The 25,228-nt window shown below is 35.3% G+C and overlaps 1 protein-coding gene across 4 annotated transcripts in view; it reads right to left on the minus strand.

Annotated features, from left to right (window-relative positions):
• The window catches only part of LOC141506684 (interleukin-3 receptor subunit alpha-like), a 47,202-nt gene that overhangs the window by 2,054 nt on the left and 19,920 nt on the right, over positions 1 to 25,228 (minus strand). For 3 of the 4 annotated variants that reach the window (XM_074213670.1, XM_074213669.1, XM_074213667.1), the window contains 4 exons: positions 23,028 to 23,149; positions 15,520 to 15,673; positions 13,019 to 13,117; positions 6,793 to 6,880 (listed from right to left, as the gene is read on the minus strand). In XM_074213670.1, coding sequence (XP_074069771.1) covers positions 6,793 to 6,880; positions 13,019 to 13,117; positions 15,520 to 15,673; positions 23,028 to 23,149 — 463 coding nt within the window. The remainder of the gene's footprint in view (positions 1 to 6,792; positions 6,881 to 13,018; positions 13,118 to 15,519; positions 15,674 to 23,027; positions 23,150 to 25,228) is intronic. The other variant, XM_074213668.1, reaches the window with a different exon arrangement.

Here is a 25,228-nt window from a genome sequence, read left to right on the forward strand (position 1 = left end):
TGTTATGAGTGTGAGGAGAAGAAAGATCAGTTTTATTCCTTAGACAGTGTAAGCTCCTTAAGGATACCCTACAGACTTCTCAGTTTGAGTGCTAGATAGAATTTCTGAAGAATTGCCCATTTATTTTTCTAATGGGAAAAGTTTTTTCAGTCTGTCCTCACCAGGTATCTTTTCAAATAATGTAGGAATCCCTGTTACATAAAGACATTAGCCTGAATTATTCTATTTTTTTTACAGTCCTATAAAAGGGCACATCTTATATCACTTTCTGATTATTGATTGGAATTTTCTTACTGATTTCTCCTGATAGAGATTACTTAATTGGATTTATTTGAGGGCTATTTTCTCCAAATTGATAGCTATTCATGTGAGGTGCAGAAGTATTTCATAATTGTTTCCATGAGTACATCTAAAAGTAATTAAAAGAAATTATTAATAGTCCTCATTTGGATTAAAAGATAAAATAGGTTGAACTCTGTGGTGTGTGTGTGTGTGTGTGTGTGTGTGTGTGTGTGTGTGTGTGTGTGTAAAAACCTTTGATATTTCTATTTTCCCTCTTTTAATTTCTTTCAATCCAACATTAAGGACAAATTGTGTACAAAATGTTAAGCTAGTTTCTAGAGTTTAAAAAGCCAAAAAAGCAACACAATTCCACTGATAGTGGAAACACTTCATATAAACAAAAAATATAAGGTCATTTTTGTGGAAGATAATAAAACCTATAGGGGGAGAGACATGTTATCTATAAAAGTCTTGTGTATAGGAAATGATGCCTGAGCTAAGCCTTGAAAGAAAATAGGATTTTAAAAGGAAGACATGAGGAGTTAGGGCATTGCAGATATGGAGGATAGGTTATGCCAAGGCATAGGCATAGGGATAGCAAGTTGCTTTCAGAAACCAATGAGTGTTATTAGTGTTGATGAGTATGTATTTTTCAATTATTTTTAAAAATTAGGTTTGGATGGCTAAAGACTGAATTCTACAATTCAAAAATTCATTTGGTAAAGATTATAATGAATCAGACAAAAAGATTTAATTAGATTATCACATAGCTTGTCTCCTTAGAAGTCAGCAAATTAGCATCCTGCACAATGGCACTTAATCACTTATAGTTCCACAGAAACATGGGAAAAAAGGATGGAATGAAAACCACTTCTAATGGGGAGAAGGGGTTCATGAAAATATTGTTTACTCTGGGCTAGTAAAGAAAACTTGTAAGCTAGGGGGTACAGTAATAGAATGCTAGACCTGGAGTTAAAAAGACTCAATGAGTTCAAATCTGACTTCATACACTTAATAAGCTGTGTGTCCATGGCCAAGTGATTTAGTCCTGTTTGCCTCAGTTTCTTATCAGTAAAATGAGCTGGAGAAGGAAATGAAAACCACTGCAGTATCTTTGCCAAGAAAACCTCAAATGGGGTTATAAAGAGTCAGACAAACAACTGAACAACAGCTCTGGGCTTAATAGGGGGAGTTTGTAAGACTCAGAATGGAATTATTAATCCTTGGGCTTCTGCAAGACTGGGGATTTGAACTACAGGTGTGTAAGTGGTTCACTTTAATTCATTCTTACATTCAACATGCATTTATTAAACGCTTGCTGTATTCCACAAACAATCCCTTCCATCAAGGAGCTTACCTTTTATTGGAGGAACAACATGAACACAGAGATGTGAATGAAAAAATACACCCCAAATAAACAAAAAATAGTTGTGGCGTAGTTGGGAAGGAAATGTACTAGTAAATTAGGAAAGTGGGGATTCCATGAGGCAGCAGAAAGGAAGAAATATTTAAGCATGGGAGAATAATCATGGAGACAGAAGACAGACTAATTAGTCCTATTTGATTGGAATATAGAATATCATTAAGCTCCTGAAGAACAGTAATGTGCAATAAACCTGGAGTCATACTGTGAAGGTCTTTAAATATCAAACTAGGAAATTTTTATCTGATCCTAAAGGAATAGGGACTCACTGGAGTTTCCTCAGGGGATTACCATGGTTAGAACTGGATTTCAGTAATATCAATTTTGGCAGCTAGAGATGCTCAGATAATGAACCAAAGAGAACAGTTTCAATGGGAAAAAAACAAACAAACCAACTCATACCACCACTCCTTTCCCTAACCAGAGCAGAAAAAAAAGACAGAAGAGGAGGAGAAGTGAAGGAAGCAAAGAGATTAAGAGAGAAAAGGAAGGTAGAAGGGGGTAAAGGAAGAGAGGGGAAAAAACTTCAATATAAACAATAAAAATCTCAATTGGAAGTGCAAACCCTGCCCCCACCCCCCCAAAAAAGCAAACCTGGATCTTCCTATCTAATATATGGAACTTGAAAGAGAAAAACAAAATATTGTTTAAGAACATAAAAATTAACAATAAAAATATATAAAAATAAAAATCAGAAGTGAGAGTTCTTAATCACATTGCAGTAAATACTTGCAAAATACAATTTTGCAAGACAACCTTCCTCAAATTAAATTACAGCTTTGATTATAATGTAACATTTAAAATTAATTATTCTTAAATGCAGCTTCTTTTTGCATAAAGCTAAAATATCAAATTTTTATATTTTTCACATAATTTATTTGAAAACTAAGAAAAAATTTTGGGGGGTATTTTCAAAGTAATGGGGTTAAAGTGATTTGCCCAAGGTCACCCAGCTAGGTAATTATTAAGTGTCTGAGGTCAGATTTGAACTCAGGTCCTCCTGACTCCAGGGCTGGTTGCTTGCCCCTAAGAAAAAAAATATTTTTGAATAAACTGAATTTTTACAAAATGTGTATTGTGTAAAACATGCATTTAACTTTTTGTGATTAAAAATAGCTAAAAAAATTAACTGCATGTCTTTTCATAATAAACTTGTGCCTCAAATTACATGTTATTTGTAAAAGCTATATTTGGAAAACAATTGATTTCTGAAAGGTCCCTGAGCAAAAAGAACAGAAGTGAAAGTTCACATAGAATTAAAAATACTGGGGACTGCTTGGTATATGACATAAGTTTTCAGATTATTATCAGAAATGTATGTGATTTGAATATGAATATAGAAATCTAAGAGTAACAAAATATAATAATTCTAGTCTTCAGAATTAGTTAATTCTGACTTTGTATGCAGAATTAATATTCTGAATTAGTAGTTCTTTGGTTTCTATAGAGACTATAGTGACTGATATTGAGAAAATTTTTCATATTATTATTATTATTTCATTTGAAATTTACCAATAGTACAATGTTTATCAAAGACATATGCAATGTTAGTTGGGTTCTGTTTCCCTCCTAGACTGCCACTTTCTCCTATGTCCTGGCCTTCCTGAATTTAACATCTGCACCAGGTGCTCTAATCTATTCAAGGAATATTTAGAGATGTCCCTGTTATCATTGTGAAGCAGATTAAGTGAATAAAAAATGCCCATTGTTTGGACTGATATGCTATTAGCTGAGTTGCCTGTAGAGTTTATCCAGTCATTTATTTGTAAAGAATAGGCTTTGTAGATTGTTCATCCACTACAAGAGGAAGAGAATATACTGAATTGTCTATAGGATATTGTATAGGGCTTTTAACCACCAAAAGTTCTTTAATGAAATGAAGGTACAGTGATGCTATATTGCTGTCAACCATTGATTACTAAAGTCTGTGGAGAATTAAAATTCTGGGTCATCCAAAAGACAATGGAGAAATTCAAGTGAACTTCTTGAGAGCAGAAAGTATTTTTTGTCTTTCTTTTTATCTCCAGTGTCTAGCACAGTAGGTATTCAATAATTATTAGTTGATTTAACTGTTGTGGATAAGTAGATTTCAATAAGGAATTGCACAGAAGAAGCAGTAGTATAAAAGTTATGATTAGAAAAACTGTATGATGTGTGTATGACCTTGGGCAAGCCACTGAACCTCACTGTCTTGCAAACAACAAACAAAAAAAATAGAAAACTGTATGATGGCTTGAGAAGGTGGCCTGTCACATAGCAAGAATATTCAAGTACTGGGTTTTTTTTTTAGGTTTTTTTGCAAGGCAAAGGGGGTTAAGTGGCTTGCCCAAGGCCACACAGCTGGGTAATTTAAGTGTCTGAGACCGCATTTGAACCCAGGTACTCCTGACTCCAGGGCCGGTGCTTTATCCACAGCACCACCTAGCCACCCCAACTGTGCCACCTAGCCACCCCTCAAGTACTGTTAAGAGATTAAACAAGAAGTTCCTCAGAATGTTGGATGGGCCTCTTATGAAAGATTTTTAGGAGGGTAAAGGTGAATGCTAGGCAAGATGGAAAGACTTGGATAGGTTGTGATCTGTAGAGACTTGATAACTGAATCATATCAAGAATTCATAGAAATAAGTATATGGGCTGTCCCAAACATCTCAGTTCAGTTTTAGTAGCTTAAAATTTAGTAGATTGAAATTTTTATTATATCTTTGCTTATATATTAAATTTATTAGCTTAAAACTGAACTAAGTTATTTGGGACAGCGTGTTTATAAAACTTATGTGAGCTCTAGAAGGAGCCAGGAACTGACTGATAACTTGGGGAGTGGGAATTAGTCCAGGCTCTAGATTGTACCTTAGTTGCCATCTGAAGCTACTCCAATCTGTCTGTAGAGCAGGGGGTTCATTGCCCACTCACTCTAACAACCTTCTGATTTAGAAATTTGGTTCTTGTATTTAATAGACAAGAAGAAGACAAGACAAGACAAGAGTGTAGATTTAGAGTTAGTAGGAATCTCAAATACCATCCAATTTAATTTATAATCAGTCAACAAACATTTACTAAGTGCTTACTAAACCTGGGTTTACAAAGACAAGCAAAAATAGTGCCTCTCTCAAAGAGCTTACATTCTAATGGGGGAGACAACAAATAAATAGACAGTGACTTAATTTATTGATGAGGAAATTGAATCTCGGGGAAGTTATGAGACTTGCCCATAACTGAGGTATGATTTGATCTAACATCAGGATTAATGTTTATTTCACTACACCAAGCTATGGTACCAATCCCTATTTCCATTGGTGAGTTCCTTTAAGAATCTTCATTTTGGGGAGGGAATCAAGCCAAACTTCATTTTTCTCTGCAGGCTGTGCTTCTGATTCCTTAGACTTTGCTCCAAATACCCTCTTCAGATTAGGATTGTCTTTGTTTTTTCTAGTTGCCTATATTTGTGTCCTCAATACTTATCATAGTGTCTGACACATTATAAAGATTTAATAAATATTTGTTGCTTTATTTCCTATAACAGTAAGACCTGAAAGGAAATGTTGTTTAAAATTCTTTAATGAAGATTAATATGCTTTAGATGTGCAGTTGTTTTTTTTTTTTTTTGCAAGGCAATGGGGTTGAGTGGCTTGCCCAAAGCCACACGGCTAGGTAATTATTAAGTGTCTGAGGGCGGATTTGAACTCAGGTACTCCTGACTCCAGGGCTGGTGCTCTATCCACTGTACCACTTAGCTACCCCCAAGATGTGCAGTTTTTTTAAAAGCAGGCAGACTGACAAGAAGATGAGGCTTAAAATTTTTACATGTTACTATCCAGAATAGGAAGAGAAGTGATTTTTGTTACCGGCAGTTATGTAGGAGAAACAATTTCTTAACTCTGCAATGTCCTTCAAGGCTTGCTAACTAAAGCTCCTAACATGGACTATGGGAATGAAAAGAATGGAAAGAATGATTATCTCTCAAATAAGGGACCGAATTCAAAGAATGACAGTTCAGATAAAATCAAAGCAGTTCAAAAGATAGGTTTAATTGAAGCCTATGGGCTGGCTTTGGTTTTGGGGTTGAAGTTTCAAAAGAGTGAGAGCCCTGAGGTGATGCAATAAAACCAAAGTCCTTATCGAAGGATCAAAAAAAAATTATAGCAATTCAGCAGCAATCCAACAGATGGCAGCTGAAAGCACTCTTGACAGTGGAAGACCAACAGATGGTTGGGCTCCGAAGATAGAAGTCCAGTCTTTGAAAGAAACTACAGCAGTAACATTGGATGCAACCAAAAATTATATCAAGGATGTGGATCCATAGCCTTTCCTGCTTTGATGGAGCAATCTGTGGGAGAATGAACCCCTGTTTATAGGAGCTGGGGAAGGATTTCCTAGTCATTTTGATATAATGTTTAAAATACATTGAAATAATGAATCCTCTGGTAAAAAATGAAACATTTTCTGAGATGCCTAGTGTGGAAATTTGTATTGTTTAAGTATAGTAGAATTTTCCTTTTCCTTTTTCTTTTTTGGGTTTTACAAAGCAATGGAGTTAAGTGACTTGCCCAAGGTCACATAGGTAGGTAATTATTAAGTGTTTGAGGTTGGATTTGAACTCAGGCCTTCCCAACTCCAAAGCTGGTTCTCTATTCCTAGAATTTTACTTTTTCAATGGCAGGGAAGGGTGGGAGAGTAAATAGGAGGGAAAGAAAATGAATGTTTCTTATTTAAAAATAAAAATGATGATAAGATCAAATGAATGTTGTTAAAGATAATAGTTTTAGGTAGATGCTGGCCAAAATATGCCTTGAACCTGGCTTAATTTTCAGGGGGTCTACCACTGAGGGAACCTTGGATTATACTTCTAAAAATTATTTGTTCCACGGATGTTATTTTTTAATCACTTGATAAACAAGAACTTATTGTCTACTCTGTGGTAGACACTGTTCTGACTATTAGGAATACAATAATGAAAACAAATCATTTTCTGTCTCAAGGAAGTAAGATTCTATCAAAAGAGAAAACACATAAATAAATAAGTATATACAAAATAAATACTATTGCTAATGATAACATTAAGTGAATAAAACAATATAACAATGACTCACCTTTTACAGAGATATCCCATAATGAGCAGCATAATGAAGACTACTCCAAGAAGTGACAACATTAATGTCAAAGTATTATCTTTATGATCTGATAGAATAAGAATATTACATTATCACAGAAGCCAATTTCAAACTTCTCTTGTTCCTTGTGAGGCAATTTGCAGTTTGTTCCATTTTTCTGGCTTGGGCAAGGAACACCAATATCCTATAACCCCTGCAACATGTATCATGGAAATAGCTTGCCTGCCTTTGCAGATACCATCTGAGCGTTCTAGTGATAAAAACCATTAACTAGTGCTAATTTTCATGGGATGGGAGAGCATATAGTCATAAACTATTGAGACTTCGGAAATCCAATCCTATCCCTCATTTTTTTATATAAAGCAACACTTACCAAAGTCAGTTAGCAAGTGACAGAGCTAAACTTTGAACCTAGATTTCCTAGGTTCCAATGTACTTCTCATTCTACTATACCATGTTTCTTTTTCTTTTTTTCTTTTTGCAAGCCAATGGGTTTAAGTGACTTGCCCAGGGTCATACAGCTAGGTAATAATTAACCATCTGAGGTTGAATTTGAACTCAGGTCCTCTTGACTCCAGGGCCAATGTTCTATCCACTATGCCACCTAGCTGCCTCCTACACCATGCTTTCATACAATCTTAGAATTAGGTGGGCCATCTAGTTTAATATACTCATTCCTTAATGATAAACTCTCAATAGATTATCAAAATCTATTCTCCATCTGGATTACTCAATACCTTATTTCTATTTTCTTTCACTTAACCCTTCCTTTGTTTTTGAGGTCATTCATCCTTTTCAATATATTTTCTGGAATTTCTACTGCATTATCAACCAATTTACTTCTTAAATTTTTTTTCCTATTCCTTTTTTTTTTGATTTTCACATGACATGGTCTCTGTGGCTACCTTTTCCACAGGACATTCAACAAAACTAACCAGCATTTTGAATTATGATTAAATCTTCCATATCTTGATTTTCCACATCCCAATTTTGATATATCATAAAGTCAGTATAAGAAATTAAATGGAAATTTTTAGGGAGTTTTGCAGAAGCTGCAGATGACACATGATGGCCAGCAGAAAAAGTTTAGAAACTCAAAAATGCTTAAAATATACGTATAATATTATATTGTCTTGATACCCCATAAAAGAAAAATAAACAAAATTCAAATTTCTTCTGTGGTAGGAAGGGAAGGTCAAAATATTTTATTCAGATTTTCCAGATCATGGGGGCACCACATCCATATCCCTAACCGCCTTCATATGGAAAGGATAACTGTCCTTCTCTATTATTTTTTAAATACATACCTGTTTAATAAATATTTTTTAAAATCACAAAAGTAAAGAGCTAGAAATTAAATAGTTTTTTTTTGTTATTGTTTTACTGCTGTTTGGTATCTAGTGATTCTATAGTAACTATCTTAACATTTAAATACAAGTAAAATGAATTTAGCAAAAATAATGTAAGTGAATAGAAGGTAACTTTACAAATAATGGAATGCAAAATACTTCCTTTCTCCAGAATAAAAGGATCGGGTGAAAACTTTGTTTTAATGAACATTTTTGCCACTGGCAATCATAATGTATTACACATGTATTACACAGATATACATGCTTGGGACATTGTTTTTACTATAACCATGAATTCTTGAGGACTGCAACCTAAAAGTATTCACATTAATTACACTTATGGCTGGAATCAATTATTTCTTCTCTTCCAGTACCCCTCCACAAAAGATCAATAGCTAGACTATTTTCTTTACTTGGACTTGGAAGTTGTTTTTACCATGATTTTTTGAAGCCACATTATTTTCAAAGTACCATGCCAACCATGTAAAGTATTTATAAAAATTCCAAAGTCCCATGTTGGTCACTTCAAATGAAAACAGCTTGTTCCCCAAATTTTAACATGTTAATTGACTCTCCTCCCTAATATTAAGCATAAAAAAGTACACAGGGAATATATTTATCTAAAAATAAGTCAAATAACCTGTCACATCATAAAAACTATTTGGAAGACTGCATAGATGGCAGTATATTCTAGAATGAGGCATTCTCAAATTAGAAGACTAGTTAATTTTCTTCTGCTGTTCCAGCCTTACCTGCTATTGAAAGGCTTTCACTTACAGGGAATTTATAATCTTCCAAAGCAGCTGAATTCATTTTTGGATTTAATTGCTAAGAATATTTCCTTTATATCAAGAGAAAAGTTTTATCCCTTTTTCTCTCTTCACTTTTCGAATTTGTCCTTCAAATTGCTGCTAAAATAATCAAAGTCATAGATTCCTACTCTCTAAATCCCATGGCAACTTTTTTTTAAAACTAGTTGAATCAGCCATCCAACTGCTATGTCAACTAATTTCAGTGATAGAGAAGCAAGTTCAATGAAATTTTTCATTTTAACTCAATAAGAATTCTCTTAAGCTTTTACATTTAATTAAAATAACTCAAATATACAAAGCATAGATCTTTTCATGTCATTCACATGCTCAAAAACATCACAGGTTCTCTTGTGTCATAGGTAAAGTTCAAACTACTTCACCTGACATTCAAGGTCCTCCATAAACTGGTACCACCCAATTCATATTGCTACTTCTATGTCCCAGTAAAACTACATTACTTTAGGGGAGTCAGGGATGTACAGTGGGATGTTTGCTATGTTTAGAATCAGAGGTCCTGGAGTCATATGCTGCCTTTGGCACTTTCTAGCCACAGGTGCTTGAGTTATAGAACTATTTAATTGCCTTGAGTTCAGAGAAGCAACCGGCAAGGAGTTGTAAGTAGACAGTAGACAAGAGGAGGTTTATCTGAGATATATTTTAGTCTCCTATGCATTTTCAGAGATACACTGAAGAAATCCTCCACCTGGGATCCTGCTTCTTGAGGTAAAAAAAAAAGAGCACTTTCCTCGATTTGTAAGCATGGTTGAATGCTTAATTATTAATTAAGGAATTCTCCTAAAGTGCACTAATAATTACCATGCTCTCCCAGCTTGAGGTCTTTGTTTATGCAGTTCATTATGTTTGGAACATCTTTATTCCTTCCTTTCAAATATTGGATTCCTTCCTACTCAAATAACTCCTCCTCCATTAAACTTTCACTGATGATCTGTCAGTAAATTTCCCCTTATAGCATCATATGACATTTTGTTTTTCTATCTAAGGCACTATTTTTCTCCAATGCGTTTTTATTTAGTTAGTTAGTTTTTGTTTGTTTTTTTAGGATTTTTTTGTTTTGCAAGGCAATGGGATTAAGTGACTTGCCCAAGGCCACACAGCTAGGTAATTATTAAGTGTCTGAGGTCAAATTTGAATTCAGGTGCTCCTGATTCCAGGGCCAGTGCTCTATCCACTGCGCCACCTAGCCACCCCCTAGTTTTTGTTTTTGCAAGGCAAAAATGACTTTTTGAGTGACTTGCCCAAGGCCACACAGATAAGTAAGTATTAAGTGTCTGAGGCTGGATTTGAACTCAGGCCCTCCTGACTCCAGGGTGGGTGCTCTATCCACTACTCCACCTAGCTGGTCCTCATTTATATTTTTTATGTTTTTGTTTTTATTTGTTTTTGCAAGGTAGTGGGGTTAAGTTACTTGCCCATGACAGGTAATTATTAAGTGTCTGAGGCTGGATTTGAACTCAGATCCTCCTGACTTCAGGGCCAGTACTCTATCCATTGGGCCACCTAGTTGCCCTCATTTATATTAAAAAAACTTTTTTTAAAATTATTTTTCCTAAGTACATGTAGAGATAGTTTTCAATATTCATTTTTCTAAAATTTTCTTCCTCTTCCCCTTTCTCCCTCTTACTGTCTTAGTAAGAAATCTGATATAGGTTATACACACAATCATGTTAAACATATTTCCCAATGTATTTTGACATTTTTATTCTATACTGTAATTATTATTTGTGTCTTTTTTCTAAGTTTCATGACAGTAGGGATCATATCTTAGCTAAACTTTAGCTCTCTCCCATAGCTTAATACAATGTTCAGTAAATAGTAAACTCTCAATAAATGCTTGTTGAAAGAATTAATGGATGAAAGATTCACATATTGTATGATTACTTCTTTTCTTTATCTTCTCCCAGTACTTGTGAGTTCTATCTGTTCTCCCTTAATTTGCTTTTTTGGATCCTGCCTTTGTAAATATTCTTATCCATTTTTTTTTTTCTTTTTTGCCTTTGTTAAGTTTTATGATCCAATGTAGATAGAATTCAGTTCTAGTCAAGGTTCTGGTAATAAAAAAGTAAAAACAAACCCTGACCTCAAAGAACACAGGGGTTTTGCTGAAATAACTTACATCTATTTACCAAGAATAAACCACTATGGAAGTGCATGTCCATCTTTAAAATGGTGCAATGTAGGGTTTTTTACATAAATTCTCTATCTGTGAAATTAATGGGATACACTGGAGAAAACAGGGAAGGATGCTATTTTCCTCCCCATAGCCACACCAGTCCAAAAATCTACACATACATTTAAGGCCTTTACCACAATCAAATTTTTTGTTAATGCCCATGTAGACACCCTTGATTTACTATGCCAATTCAGTTTTTCAGGATCCTTATGCCAAGACCACTCCCTCTCTTTTTATTCTTTTTTTACTATTAGGAGACAAACCCATTTGTCAGAGCTAAGACGTAGCAAGTTTGGCAAAACACCAATCCTCTGCATGCTCCACATAAAAATCCCAGAATTGTTTCATATCAGCATTGAGAGCTCTCAGAGCTTAGACAAACAACTGTATTTCCGGTCACAAATTCCTGCTATGAATCAAGCTTCTCACATCGTAACTGTCAATGGTATAAGAATTAAGATTTGCCTACCTTAATGTGGATCTTTTACTAGAGAGGGCCCTGGCACAAGAGTCTAGTCTCCTTAAATTGAATAAAGAAAGTTTTTGCTAATAATAACAACTGTTTGCTCTTTGGTTTTATTTTGTTTTATTTTACTTTATTTTTTTGGAATTAGCTGTGGTTCGATAAACCTGTGTGTTGTCAATTTTTTTTTCATTTAATAGCAATTTCAGGGCTATTATTAAATGCTTAATATGTGACAGACACTGTATTAGGCAATGGGGATAGGGATTGATCCTGGACCTATGAATTCATTGGTATAGGGAATTCTCCGTTCTACAACTCAGAGTTTTTGCGTGTTGTCTAGAGCAATTGTCTAGCATAATCCTTGACTAGGAATACATAGCCAGTATGTGTCAAAGGTTGAATTTGAATCCATGTCTTCCTCTACCCAACATGTGCTAAGGTCCCCAAAGGAAATGAAAACAATTTCTTCCCTCAATAAACATAATTTACTAGGAAATGTAGCATGTATAACACAATAAATACAGAGTAATTCAGTTTAAGGATGGCTAGAGAATGGAGGTTGAGGAAAAGCCTTGATTAAAAGATAGGAATTGCACTGGGCTTCAAACATATTCAGGAATGCTAAGAATGAGAAGGGAAATCATTCCAGGAAAGGAGGGAGACATCCTAAGCAAAAGTCTACTGAATAGCAAGTAGGACAATTGACTTGGATCATGGAGAGTATAAGGGTGAGTAATGTGAAATAACAAGAAAGACAAGATGAAAATGGATTATAAAGGGTTTTAAGTGCCAGAGGGGTTGGTATTTTATCCAATTGGCTAGGTAGAGTCAGTGAAGTTTGGTCTAGTCAGATATGAGCTTTAGGACATTTGACTAATACCTATATAGAATATGAACTAGAGAGAGGAGAAATTAGTTGGCAAAGAGACCAATTTGAAGGTTACTGGAATACTCCAGGTGAGACTTGGAGGCTCACTAAACTAGTGATATGAGTAGAGAGCAGAAGATAGCTACAAGGGTCACTGTAGCATGATTTTGGCAACTGATTGAATATAAGGAAAGGAAGGAGAGTAAAAGAGGGCTCTAAGGTTGTGAATGGAAGTATGGTGTTGCCCTGCACAGAGATGGGGAGGTTGTAAGAGGGGTGGGTTTTGAGGCCTAGATGAGTTCTCTTTTAAATATGCTGAGTTTGAGATTTCAGACACACACCAGGAAGAAATGTCCAGCAGGCAATTGAAGATGACACTAGCTCAGGAGACAAAAGATTTATGTATGTAGAATTGGGAGTCATTTTTATAGATGTGATATTGAACCCATCAAGAACTGATGAAGTAAGTCATTGAGGGTGAGAGTTGTTGTTCATCTTTTGTTTTTGAAGATGACCTACTTGTGGGTAATGTCTTGACTTGCTGCTCATGAACAGAAGTGGGGCAGAGATGCACAAAGTCATCATCAGTCTTATTCTCTCCTCCAGCATCATTGAAGTCTAGAGGCAAAACAAAGGTCTAGATAACTGGGGGTGATCCTGGAAGCAGTGAGTAATCTTGGTCTTTCTAAATTAAGGTCTTTCCCAGTAAGAATTGAGACAAAAGATGTCCATCGCAAAAAATATCAGTGGGGAAATGAGGGGGGATCTTCTAAGTTTCTGGAACAGAAAATAATTGCTAAATATTCTCATCCTAAATCACCAACACCTAGACTATGGTCTGGGGGCTATTATTGGTCTTTCAGGGAAAGCCTGAGTGATTTGGATTTAATGACTTACTCAAGTAGCTTCATTTGTAATATAGTAAGTTATTTTTTAAAGCCTGTTTTTTTTTCAGAGCTCTATTTCAAGAAATTATAGATGAAAACCACACAGGACAAAAAACAAGTTGTTCCAACTTTTTTGAAAAAACAAAACCTATATATAATAATAATGCTTGAAGATATCTTTGAACTTCTTAAGATTTTCAGCTCTACTCATTTTACAAATGAAGAGTGAGTGATACATAATCAGGTGCAGTGCTTTGCTAGAGAATCTACTAGGAAAATCCTATTGAAATGGTAAGATTATATAGGAAGGAGGGACTCTTCATTTTAATCTGGCTAAGAAGATGAAAGATTAAAAAGTTATATACACATACACACAAAATTTTGGTGCATAAATTGCAAAGTTTTTAAAGGTAACCTTTTGGCAAATATTTATCCTGAGCTCTTGATTATTGAAGAATTAGTTTGGAAGCAGACTGAATTACTTGTGTGAAACTACAAAACTCCTTTAATGGCCTCAAATTTCTGGAAATGAAGGTCCACCTTTGCAATACCAATATTTGTTGACTAGATACTGTGGAACACTAGCACTAAAGAAATAAAACTGAACTATTCTCAGAGGATTGTCAAGAGGTGAATAGGAACAGGAAGCTATTCATAATGCATAGAGATTATAAGGTAGAATCAGAATTGGGAATGTGATTAAAAAATGTATAATCAAAAAGGAAGATGAGTTGGGAATGTGGCAAGAGCAAGAATTAATTGTTGAATAATCCTCTAGGCTCTACTAGATGTCAAGAGAAAACAAAGAAGGCCCTTCACATATTGGGTAGAACCCAATGGATTAGCTCTTATGAAGCGAATGGACAGGATGGGTAGAGGACTAATGATCTGTGTCTTTGGAAGGAACATCATATTATGAAATAACAGGTTGATTAACATATAAGATAATAGTGTGATATGACAGCAAAAAAAAATATTTAAAAGTTAAAAGGTCTTAAGACACTCATATCTTGAACTTTCCTGTAGTTGAAGCTGATGGGTCTTTTTGAATGCCACTGTGGCCAAAGAAGTCTCTTCTTTAACATGAAGCAAACTGAACTGAGTAGAATATGCATGCTCTGCACTCTCTCTCAAAGGCACTTCTATCACTATCATCACATTCTCCTGGAAGCCTCTCTAATGTCCTTCATGTGGAGAAATACCACTTCCTCCCTATTTTTTTTTTTTAGGTTTTTGCAAGGCAAATGCTCCCTATTTTCTTCACGGAGAGTTCTTCCCTAACATCTTTCACAGAGAGATTTTATATGAAGCACTCTCTGCATGCACTGGGTCTCCATTATAAAGTAACAGAAGCAGTCACAGGTAGAGTTCCCAGTTCTTTGAGGACTGGATAAATAAGAATAAAAGAAGGAAAAGACCAGTGGTTTAATTCAGAGATTATATCTAAACGGAAGTATATGTAAAAGAATAAAAAAAAAACCTGGTGCACAGGAAGAATATGGTTGACAGAATTACATTCAAGCAGTTAGTGCTTAGAAAAATGGTACACCATTTTTAAACATGGTACAATGGAAAATGCATTGCATTTGGAACTGAGTTCAAATTCTGAGCCTGCTTACTACTTATGTTTGACTTTAGGAAAGTCACTTCACTTCCAATCCTCAGTTTTGTCAACTATAAAAATAAGGTGCTTATATTGTAGGGATCTTCTACTCTGAGACATCTCTCAGTGAAATCTTGGAGGATTTATTATTATTATTTTTGAAAACATATGCTTGGTTCTCTCAGAATTTTTCTTTTCTAAGATCTGGTATTTTTGTTTAATTTTATTTTTCAAGTATAGGACAGTAGGAATTTTATTTTTTTTCTAAACCTAATTTTAGTTTTTCAATACCTAGTTAGTAGTTTCCTTACTTACCCTACATGTAGGATTCTTTCTAAAGTTCCTATCCCCTCTACATCTTTGAAGAAGGTCACATCTGTAATTTATTGCCTTACAGATTTGTCTGAAGCTCAGAGAAATTGACTTGCCCATGATCACATAGTTAATAAGTATAGAAAATGATATTTGAAGCCATGTATTCCTGACGTCTAATTTCCTTTCCCTTCCCCAACAAAGAATAACACACTTACCAAATTCTTGGGGCTCACTCCACTCACTCCAATTTTTACCACTCTTTTTTGCTCTTATTTTCACAGAATATTTCCCTTCATCAATTTTGAAGTCATAATTTGTGTCTTTTGGAGAAAGGCAGTTTTTCTCCTTTCCTTCAGTCCCTTTCCCATCCTGAAGAAGGCAAGAAATATGATACATATGATGTCATGCCCATATTGCCAAAAAAAAGGCAAGAAAAATAAAGTAGGAAAAAAAAAAGTTTTAATCTGCCCTCAGAGTTCATCAGTTTTCTCTCTGAAGGTATATAGCAATTTTCTCATGAGCCCTTTAGAATTTTCACGGATCACTGTATTGTTCAGAGTAGCCAAGTTTTCCACAGTTGGTTATACTTACAATATTGCTCTTATTATGTACAACATTATTCTGTTTCTGTTTTACTTTGCTCAGCTTATGTCTTTCCAGTTTTCCTGAAATCATTTCTATCATCATTTTTAGTAGCCCAATAGTATTTCATCACAATCAAATATGACAATTTCTTTAGCTCTTCCTCAGCTGATGGGTATCTTCTCAATTTGGGTCAAAGAGTGTGCATTATTTTATAGTCCTTTAAGCATAGTTCCAAATAGTTCTCCAGAATGGTTTGGACCAACTTATGGTTCTACCAACAGAGCATGAGTGTACCTATATTTCTATAGCCCCTTCAGCATTTGTCATTTTACTTTTCTCTCATGTTAGTCTGATAAGTATGAGATGGCCCTTCAGAGTTGTTTTAATTTTCATTTCTCTAGTAAATAATAATTCAGAGAATTTTTTCCAAGTTACTATTAATAACTTTAATTTCTTCCTCTAAGAATTGTTTGTTCACAAGCTTCTACCTAAAACTATTAACAATCATTATTTGTAGTGGGGATAAGCTAGAATCCCTTCCAATGAGGTCAGGAATAAAACAAGGATGCATATTATCAAAATATTATTCAACATTGTATTAGAAATGCTAAAAATAGCAAGGAGAAAAGAAATAGAAATTGAAAGAATCAGAATTGACTAGATAATAAAACTTTTTCTTTGTTTTTTTGCAAGGCAAATGGGGTTAAGTGGCTTGCCCAAGGCCACACAGCTAGGTAATTATTAAGTGTCTGAGACTGCATTTGAACCCAAGTACTCCTGACTCCAGGACAGGTGCTTATCCACTGTGCCACCTAGCCTCCCCAAAACTATTTCTTTTTAAAGATGTTATGATAATATACTTTGAAAGTCCTAGAGATTCAGTTAAAAAAGTAGTTGAAATAATTAATTATTGGGGAAGCTAGGTGGTGCAGTAGTAGATAAGAGAACTGGCCCTGGAGTCAGGAGGACCTGAGTTCAAATCCAACCTCAAATACTTAATAATTGCCAAACTGTGTGAGACCTTGGGCAAGTCACTTAATTCCATTGCCTTAAATAAATAAAAAGAAAAAAAGAAATAATCATTTTAGCAAAGTAGTAGAATATAAAATAAACCACGTAAAACCAACAGCATTTCTGTATATCACAGCAAAATCTTGCAAGAAGAGATAATAAGAGATGCTCCTTTTAAAATATCTGTAGACAGCATAAAATACTTGGGAGTATAACTGCTTAGACAAATCCAGGAAACTTTATGAACATAATTATAAAATACTTTTTATAATCAGAGTTAAATAACTGAAAAAATATTAACTGTTCATGGATGGGTAGAACCAATATAATAAAAATGATTATTTTACCTAATTAAATTATCCCCCCAAATTTTATTAAGTTAGAAAAAAATGAGAACAAAGTTCATTTAGAATAATAAAAGATCAAGAATATCAAAGGAATTAATGACAAAATGAAGGAGGTAGCCCTATCAGATCTTAAAGTGTATCATAAAGTGGTAAAAAGTCTGTTATCGGCTAAGTAATAGAAAGGTGGATCAGTGGAACAAAGTAGACATACAATACATAGTAATAAATGATTACAGTAACTTTGTGGTTGACAAATGTAAAGGTTTAAACTTTTGGGATAATAATTCATTATTCAGTAAAAATTATTGGGAAAACTGGAAAACAGTCTGGCAGAAATTGGGTATAGACTAATATTTTATATCAATTACAAAGACAAGATCAAAATGGATATATGATCTAGTTATAAAGGGAGATATATCATAAGTAAATTAGAAGAACATAGAACTTATTATTCATCAGATTTATGTATAAGAGAAGAATTCATGAATATACTAAAGATAGCCTTATGAGATACAAAATGGATAATTTTGATTAAATTAAAAATGTTTTGTACAAATAAAATCAATGTAGCCAAGATTAGAAAGTAAACAAAAAAATTAAGGGGGGGAACCCTTCTTGGATAAAGGTCTCATATTTCAAATATATAGAGAATATTGTTAAATTTGTAAGAATGTTAGTCATTCCCCAATTGACAAATGGTCAATGATATAAGCAGGCAATTTTTTGATGAAGAAATCAAAGTTATATATACTCATATTTGAAAAATGCTCTTAAAACAACTTTGAGATATCATTGCACATTTATCTGAATGGCTAAATTGGTAGAAGGGGAAAATGATAAATGTTGAAAGAGATATAGAAAAATTGGTATATTAATGCATTTTTGGTGGAGTTGTGAGACCAACTATTTTGGAGAAAATTTTAACCGATATCTAAAGAGTTATAAAACTATATATACACCCTTTGTCCTACCACTAGGTCTGTTTCCCAAGTGATCAGGGAAAAACAACCTATATGTTCTAAAATATTTTAGAAGTTCAGTTTGTGGTGGCAAAGAACTAGAAATTGAGGGGATGCCCATCAATTGAATAATGCTCAAACAAGTTGTGGTATATGATGTGGTGCACTGTGCTTTAAGAAACAAGCAAGTTGATTTTAGAAAATTGGCATGAAATAAGACAAGCAGAACCAATAGTTTATACAAGAACAGCAATATTGTTAGAACAATAACACCACCTAAGTCATTCTAAGTATTGCAAACACTCAACTGAACTACAAAGGACCTATGAAGATGTTATTTACCTCCTGAGAAAGAACTGATAAACAGAAGGATGCATAGTATGATTTTACATATTATATGTACATACATACATACATACATACATATGTGTGTGAGAGAGAGAGAGAACAGAGAGGAGAGAGAGAGAGAGAGAGAGAGAGAGAGAGAGAGAGAGAGAGAGAGAGAGAGAGAGAGAGAGAGAGAGAATATGTATGTATGGGCGTGTACAATTTGGGAATGGAGCTTATTTTGTAAATTTGGCTCAGTTCCCCATATATTTGAGAAATGAGACATTTCTCAAAAACAACTTTCTGTCAACTGTCCTTCCTCTCCTCCCAATCATTTCCTGCTTTCCTTCTAATTTTGACTGCATTGATTTTTTTGTGCAAAAGCTTTTAAACTTAAAGTAATGAAAGTGATTCATTAATCTAAATTAAATTTAAAAATATGAAGTATGCTGTATATACATTCTCTCTCCATCTCCAGGTGCTAAATATTTATCAGCAGGTTAGTACAAAACCCTACCAAGAAAAATCTGTTGCACATTTTCCCTTGGAAAGAGTAGGCTTAAATGTAAAGTATAATGATAGTGAACACTATGTGTAGAGAACATGGTCACCCACAACTCCTGATTACCGGAAATTTTTTCTCCCTTTTCATGAAATTATCATGAAGTTCCCCTTAGATGTAGCCCTCTACAAGCCTCTAAAAATCCCTGCCTTTGAAAGCTCTCAGGCAATACTTTTCTCTGTCACAAAGTATTGCACTCTTTGAAACTCACTCTCTGTCCTGAAGTCATCTGCCTTTCCTCTCTCATTGACTACTGATATTCTAGCGGTCACTGATACCACTTCTGGTTTCTAAGGTGACCCCTGAATCTCCCAAACTCAAATAGTTGCCTAAGGTGAATGAGCAATAAGAAACTCTTCTCTCCCCGCTCCACTTGCAAGGGATTCCCTCTCAGGAATTTGACTTAAATTCATCCTTCATTAAATTGGACAACCACAAGCTTGAATTATGAACAAAGTACATATACAAAAGTATTCAAAGCAAATTCAAAATATTCAGAAAATAGAGGAATTAGGAAAGGCTTTAGGTAAGACTAGTACTTGGATTGTGCTCTGAAGAAAGTGGGGTTTTTAATAGAGTGGAGGGAATACATTCCAGACATGGGGAATGACCTTAGCAAACTCACAAAGGAAGGAGGTAGAATGTTGTGTGTATTTAATTCAGCAAGTAAATCAATTGGATTGAAATGGAGAGTGCATAAATGGAGTAATATGAAGACAAATAAGAAGTAAAGAGAGGTAAGTGTTTGTCTTATGAGGGCAGCTAGATGGTGCAGTGGATAGAACACCAGCCCAGGAGTCAGGAAGACCTGAGTTCAAATGTGACCTCAGACACCTGTCACTTAGCAGTGGTTCCATACTGGATACTGGATACATCGCTTGTCCCTAATTGCCTCGTATCCAGAGTTATCTCCAGTCATTCTGATTCCTATCTGGTCACTGGACCCAGATGACTCTGGAGGAGAAAGTGAGGCTGGGGACTTTGCATGGTACCCCTTCATTCAAATCCAATTAACTTTCATGTCTTGGCACCACCTTCCTGATGTCATGGCCTTCTCCAAGAAGGAAGAACAACTATAGTTTCATAGAATCATAGATTTAGAGTTCGCAGCTAGGTGGCACAGTGGATAGAACACTGGCTTTGGAATCAGGAGTATGAGGGTTCCAATCCAGTCTCTGACAGTTACTAGCTGTGTGATCTTGGGCAAGTCATTTAACCCTGATTGCTTCCCATCCAGGGCCATCTGCTGTCGTCCTTATTCATAACTGGACACTCTACACAGATGGCTCTGGAGGAGAAAGTGAGGCTAGTGTCTTAGCACAGCAACCCCTCACTCAAATCCAATTCATGTGCTTGTCATGGCATCACATCTCTGATGTCATGATCTTCAAGAATGAAGGACAAACATTATTATTATTATTATTATTATTATTATATTTAGAGTTGGAGGGATTTTAGAGGTCATTCAACCTACTCCACATTCTTCCATTTTGCCAATAAGGAAACAGGTTCAGAAAGGTTTAGTGATTTTTTTACATAGTCAGTCACACATAGTTACCCAGCTAATGAATTTCAGAAGTAGGATTTGAGTTTTGTCTTCCTGACTCCAGTTCAGTACTTTGACACACTGCTTCTTAGGATAGAGATTTTATTTTTAGGGTTTTTTTTTTGCAAGGCAAACAGGGCTAAGTGGCTTGCCCAAGGCCACACAGCTAGGTAATTATTAAGTGTCTGAGACTGGATTTGAACCCAGGTACTCCTGACTCCAGGGCAGGTGCTTTATCCACTATGCAACCTAGCCACCCTAGGATAGAGATTTAAATGTCAAAATAAACATTTTTTATTTTATACTAGAAGACTTAGGGATGCGCTGAAGATTTTTTGAATAGGAGGATGGCATGGTGAGAGTTGAAGATGATGTTTTGTCCTTCATTCTCGACTTCAGGGAGGCAATTTCATGACAAGCAAGTGGATTGGATTTGAGTGAGGGATCCTAAGTGCTAAGTCACCAACCTCACTTTCTCCTTTGGAGCCATCTGGGTCCAATGGCCAGATGTGAATAAGGCTGGAGATGGTCCTGGTTGTGAGACAATTAGAATTGAAGTGACTTGCCCAAGGTCACACAGCTAGTAAGTGTCAAGTTTCTGAGACCAATTTCTGTCCTTCAGACAGTCCTCCAAGGTCAGTAGGTCAGTGTTTTATCCCATTTGTACCACCTAGCTGCCCATAGAGTTGTATGGTAGGCATATCAGTTCAAGAAAATGAGGAGAATCAATTGGAAAAAGAAAGAATGCAAGACAAGAGACCAATATGAAGGTTATTTCAATAGGCTAGGTGAAAGAGGTTACATGAATAGAGAGAAGGGGATAGAAAAGAAAGATGTAATAGGGGAAGTTTATTGGATTTGAGGGACAGAGAGAAAGAAAAGTAAAAAAAATATCTATGAGGTTGCAATTTTAGGTGACTAGAAAAGTTCCCCTACAAAAGTAGAGGTTTAGAGGGCAGAGAGTAGGAAATATGAATTCCATTTTAGAAATGTTGAGTTTGAGATGCCTATAGGACATCCAGGTGGACTTGTCTAGTAGGGAATAAATAATATGGAACTTTAACTCAAGAGAAAATATAGAATGAGATATAGGTATATAGGAATGATTTCTGAACCTTAGAGAGTTGGTGAGATAGTCAAGAGAGAGGATGTAGAAAGAAAGGAGGGAAGAGGATCTATAATAAAGCCTTGAGAAAATTTTCTTGGATATTTGGGAGAGGGATGATGAACCAACAAAGAAGATTGAAGAGAGATCAGATAGGACAAGGATTAGGAGAAAGAAGCATTGTATAAACAATCAGAGGGAAGGACATTCTGGAGGAAAAGATAATCATAAAGGAATAAAAGGTCTAGGAGAATAGTTTAGAAGGGTCAAGTGAAGGGTTTTTTTTTTAATACCTCTAGAGACCTATACATCTTTGTAGATGGCAGGGAAGGAGCCAGTAGACTGCAATATTGATGATAACAGAATTATAATGATTGAAGGGGTAACATCTCATAGGATATGGGAGAGGAGAAAAAAATCAAAAACATGAGTAGAGAAGTTGACCTTGGCAAAAAAGAAAAACAACTTTATCAGAGAGATTAGAGTAAATGAGTGAAAATGGGTTTGGAAGTGGTGGTGAAGAGAGATTATGCCCTATTTTTATTAAGGTGGCAATAACTATTCTTTCACTATTTTTTTCCTGTTGGAATATTCTTTTTTTTTAAGGTTTTTGCAAGGCAATGAGATTAAGTGGCTTGCCCAAGGCCACACATCTAGGCAATTATTAAGTGTCTGAGGCTGCATTTGAACTCAGGTACTCCTGGGCCAGTGCTCTATCCACTGTGCCACCTAGGTGCTGATGGAATATTCTTTAATATTATCCAAGGATTAATTTCTCATTGTTGACGACTGGTTACCATTTTGATGATGATGTTTATGATGCCACAACAAGTACATGAATTGGATTTGAGGGAGGGGAGGTTGGGGTTATGTTAAGTCACCAACCACATTTTCTTCTCCAGAGCCATCTGGGTCTAGTGGTCAGGTATGAATCAGGATGACTGGAGATGGCCCTAGAAACAATACAACCTGGGTAAAGTGCCTTGCCCAAGGTCACACAGCTAGTGAATGTCAAGTGTCTGTGGTCAGATTCAAACTCATATCATCCTGGAGTCCTCCTGACTTCAAGATCAGCACTCTATCCACTATACCACATAGCTGCCCCATCCATTTTGGAAAGAGATAGAAGACCATCCTTGGGTCTTAGGAAGAAATTTTGGTACAACAGAATTACTCTGACAAGAAATAAGGGGTTGGATTGAGGGAAATGGATTCTTCAGCATGCACACAGTAAGGAACACAGGTCATGGAGTGTGATTTAAGTAGTAAGAAAAATATTACCTTTTGAATGCAAAGCTCATATACTATATCCTCAAAGTTTAGTATTGTTTTAGGTTTCTGCCACTTCATGGAACAATTAGAAAGGGTGCATTTTATGTTGATATTTGGTGGTTTAAGTATTTCTAGAATAGAAACATAAACATCATTGATGCAGAGAATTACAAATATAGGAAATTTGTAATTAAAAACAAATTTTGTAATATTTTATGCTCTTAAATTTTGTTAAAGTGTAAAATGTAATCTGCTTCAGAGATGTAAATTGACTCTTATTGTTCCATTGTTAAGTGTAAAATTTGTAGCATCTCCTCATTCCCAACCCCCAGCTTCCAACCTGGTTTTTGTCACATAAGGGGAGAGGGATTTCCCCTTTGCCCTCAGTATCCAGATAATGGGCAAGACTGTAAAAACCTGGCCTAAACTCCCCTCCAGGTGCTCTTCTTGGCCCAGTCAGCTCTCCCTGACTCTCTCTCTCTCTCTCCCCCTCTCTTGCTCTCTCTCTCTCTCTCTCTCCCCCTCTCTCGCTCTCTCTCTCTCTCTCTCTCTCTCTCTCTGTTCATCTCTGTCTCCCAAGCAACCTCACCTAGTCTTTTGTTATTCACTTCTGACCTCAAAGTGTCTGTTGCTTCTTGGAAGGGGAAAAAAGCTTTTAATCTATATACTTTGCAGCAATCTATAACAAGTCCTGAGCAGTTTTAAATCCCTGGGAATACATGAATTCATTCACTATTCAAGGTCCCTCAATCTCTATTGGAGACCCCAATTTTCTCCCACTACATTGTGATGGACAATAGATAAATCAACATTTTACTTCCAGTAGATAGTGTTGTGCCTAGCAGAAGGTGCTTAAAAATTCTTGTTAGACTGAATAGGCAGGGCAATTCTCCATTTCACCAAGTCAATCAGCATCAGGTGTTCACCATGACTGAGGAACAATGAAGTACCATCACTCTAACCATGCAGAGTGATATCATTTAATTTCAAACCCCAGGAGCCAAGGGGTGATTTATTCCATGTCTTTTTGAGTCTCCTTGCTATACTCCTAGTGAGATGATCTTATCTCTTACTTTACTGGAAATACTGAATCTATCTCATGTCAAATCTCTTAATTCTTTTCTTTCTTACTTTTCCATATTATTCAAATTACTTTTGAGTACTACCCCCAAAGTCCTATGTGAGGAAATGTTAATGTATATAAAAAATTGAAAAAAAATAACTGTTCTGTTGAAATACAAACAGAAAAAATCCTAAGAGTTTAAAACAATTTTAAAGACATATAGGAACCTATTTTTAAGAAATATGAAAAATAAGATTTTAAAATAAGAGATAATAGCATAGATTGTACCCCTTTTTAATTAAAAAAAACAACCAAAGATGTTAATAATTCAATCCATCTTTATAACATCTATGTAAAAATGGTCTGACATAGAAGGGAACCAGTGGTCTTTCACAGATGATTTTTCAAGAACAAGGATATATATTCAGTCACACACTAAGAGCTTGAGAGAATATGGGACACTACTAATAATGTTTAATTTCAACAAAGCATGTTATTTGGTAAAATAAGATATAATTCAAATAGAATCAATCATAGAAACTTGAAATTACAAGGTACCTCAGAGGACATGAAAAAGTCCTCCAAATTTTGCTTGAATATGTCTGGGGTCAGGAAAGCCTACTACTTAAAAGTTCCTTTCATTTGTGATAACTGTAATCATTATAAATACCTTTTTTGTTTGCTTTATCAAACTTTCTTCTCATTTCAGTCAGTGAAAATCCCCAGATCATTTTTTTTTTAGGTTTTTGCAAGGCAAATGAGGTTAAGTGGTTTGCCCAAGGCCACACAGCTAGGTAATTATTAAGTGTCTGAGACTGGATTTGAACCCAGGTACTCCTGACTCTAGGGCTGGTGCTTTATCCTCTTTGCCACCTAGCTGCCCCCAGATCATTTTCTCAGACAAGAAATCTCATTTTTCCTCCTCTCAGTTGAACATATGAAGCTGAGTTTTTTGGAACCAAATGTTGAATTTATATTTATTGCTTTTAATTACATCTTTTTAGATTTAGATAATATTAAGATCTTTTTGAATCCTGACTCAATCATCCAGTGTTAATTATTCTTCCCAGTTTTATGTCATTTGCAAATTGTACATACCATCCATGAACTGAACATATAATCTAAGCAGGAGTGTGCTTTAAATGTA

The sequence above is a fragment of the Macrotis lagotis genome, chromosome 1 (assembly GCF_037893015.1).
Source record: "Macrotis lagotis isolate mMagLag1 chromosome 1, bilby.v1.9.chrom.fasta, whole genome shotgun sequence".
In the NCBI taxonomy this organism is placed as follows: Eukaryota; Metazoa; Chordata; class Mammalia; order Peramelemorphia; family Peramelidae; genus Macrotis; species Macrotis lagotis.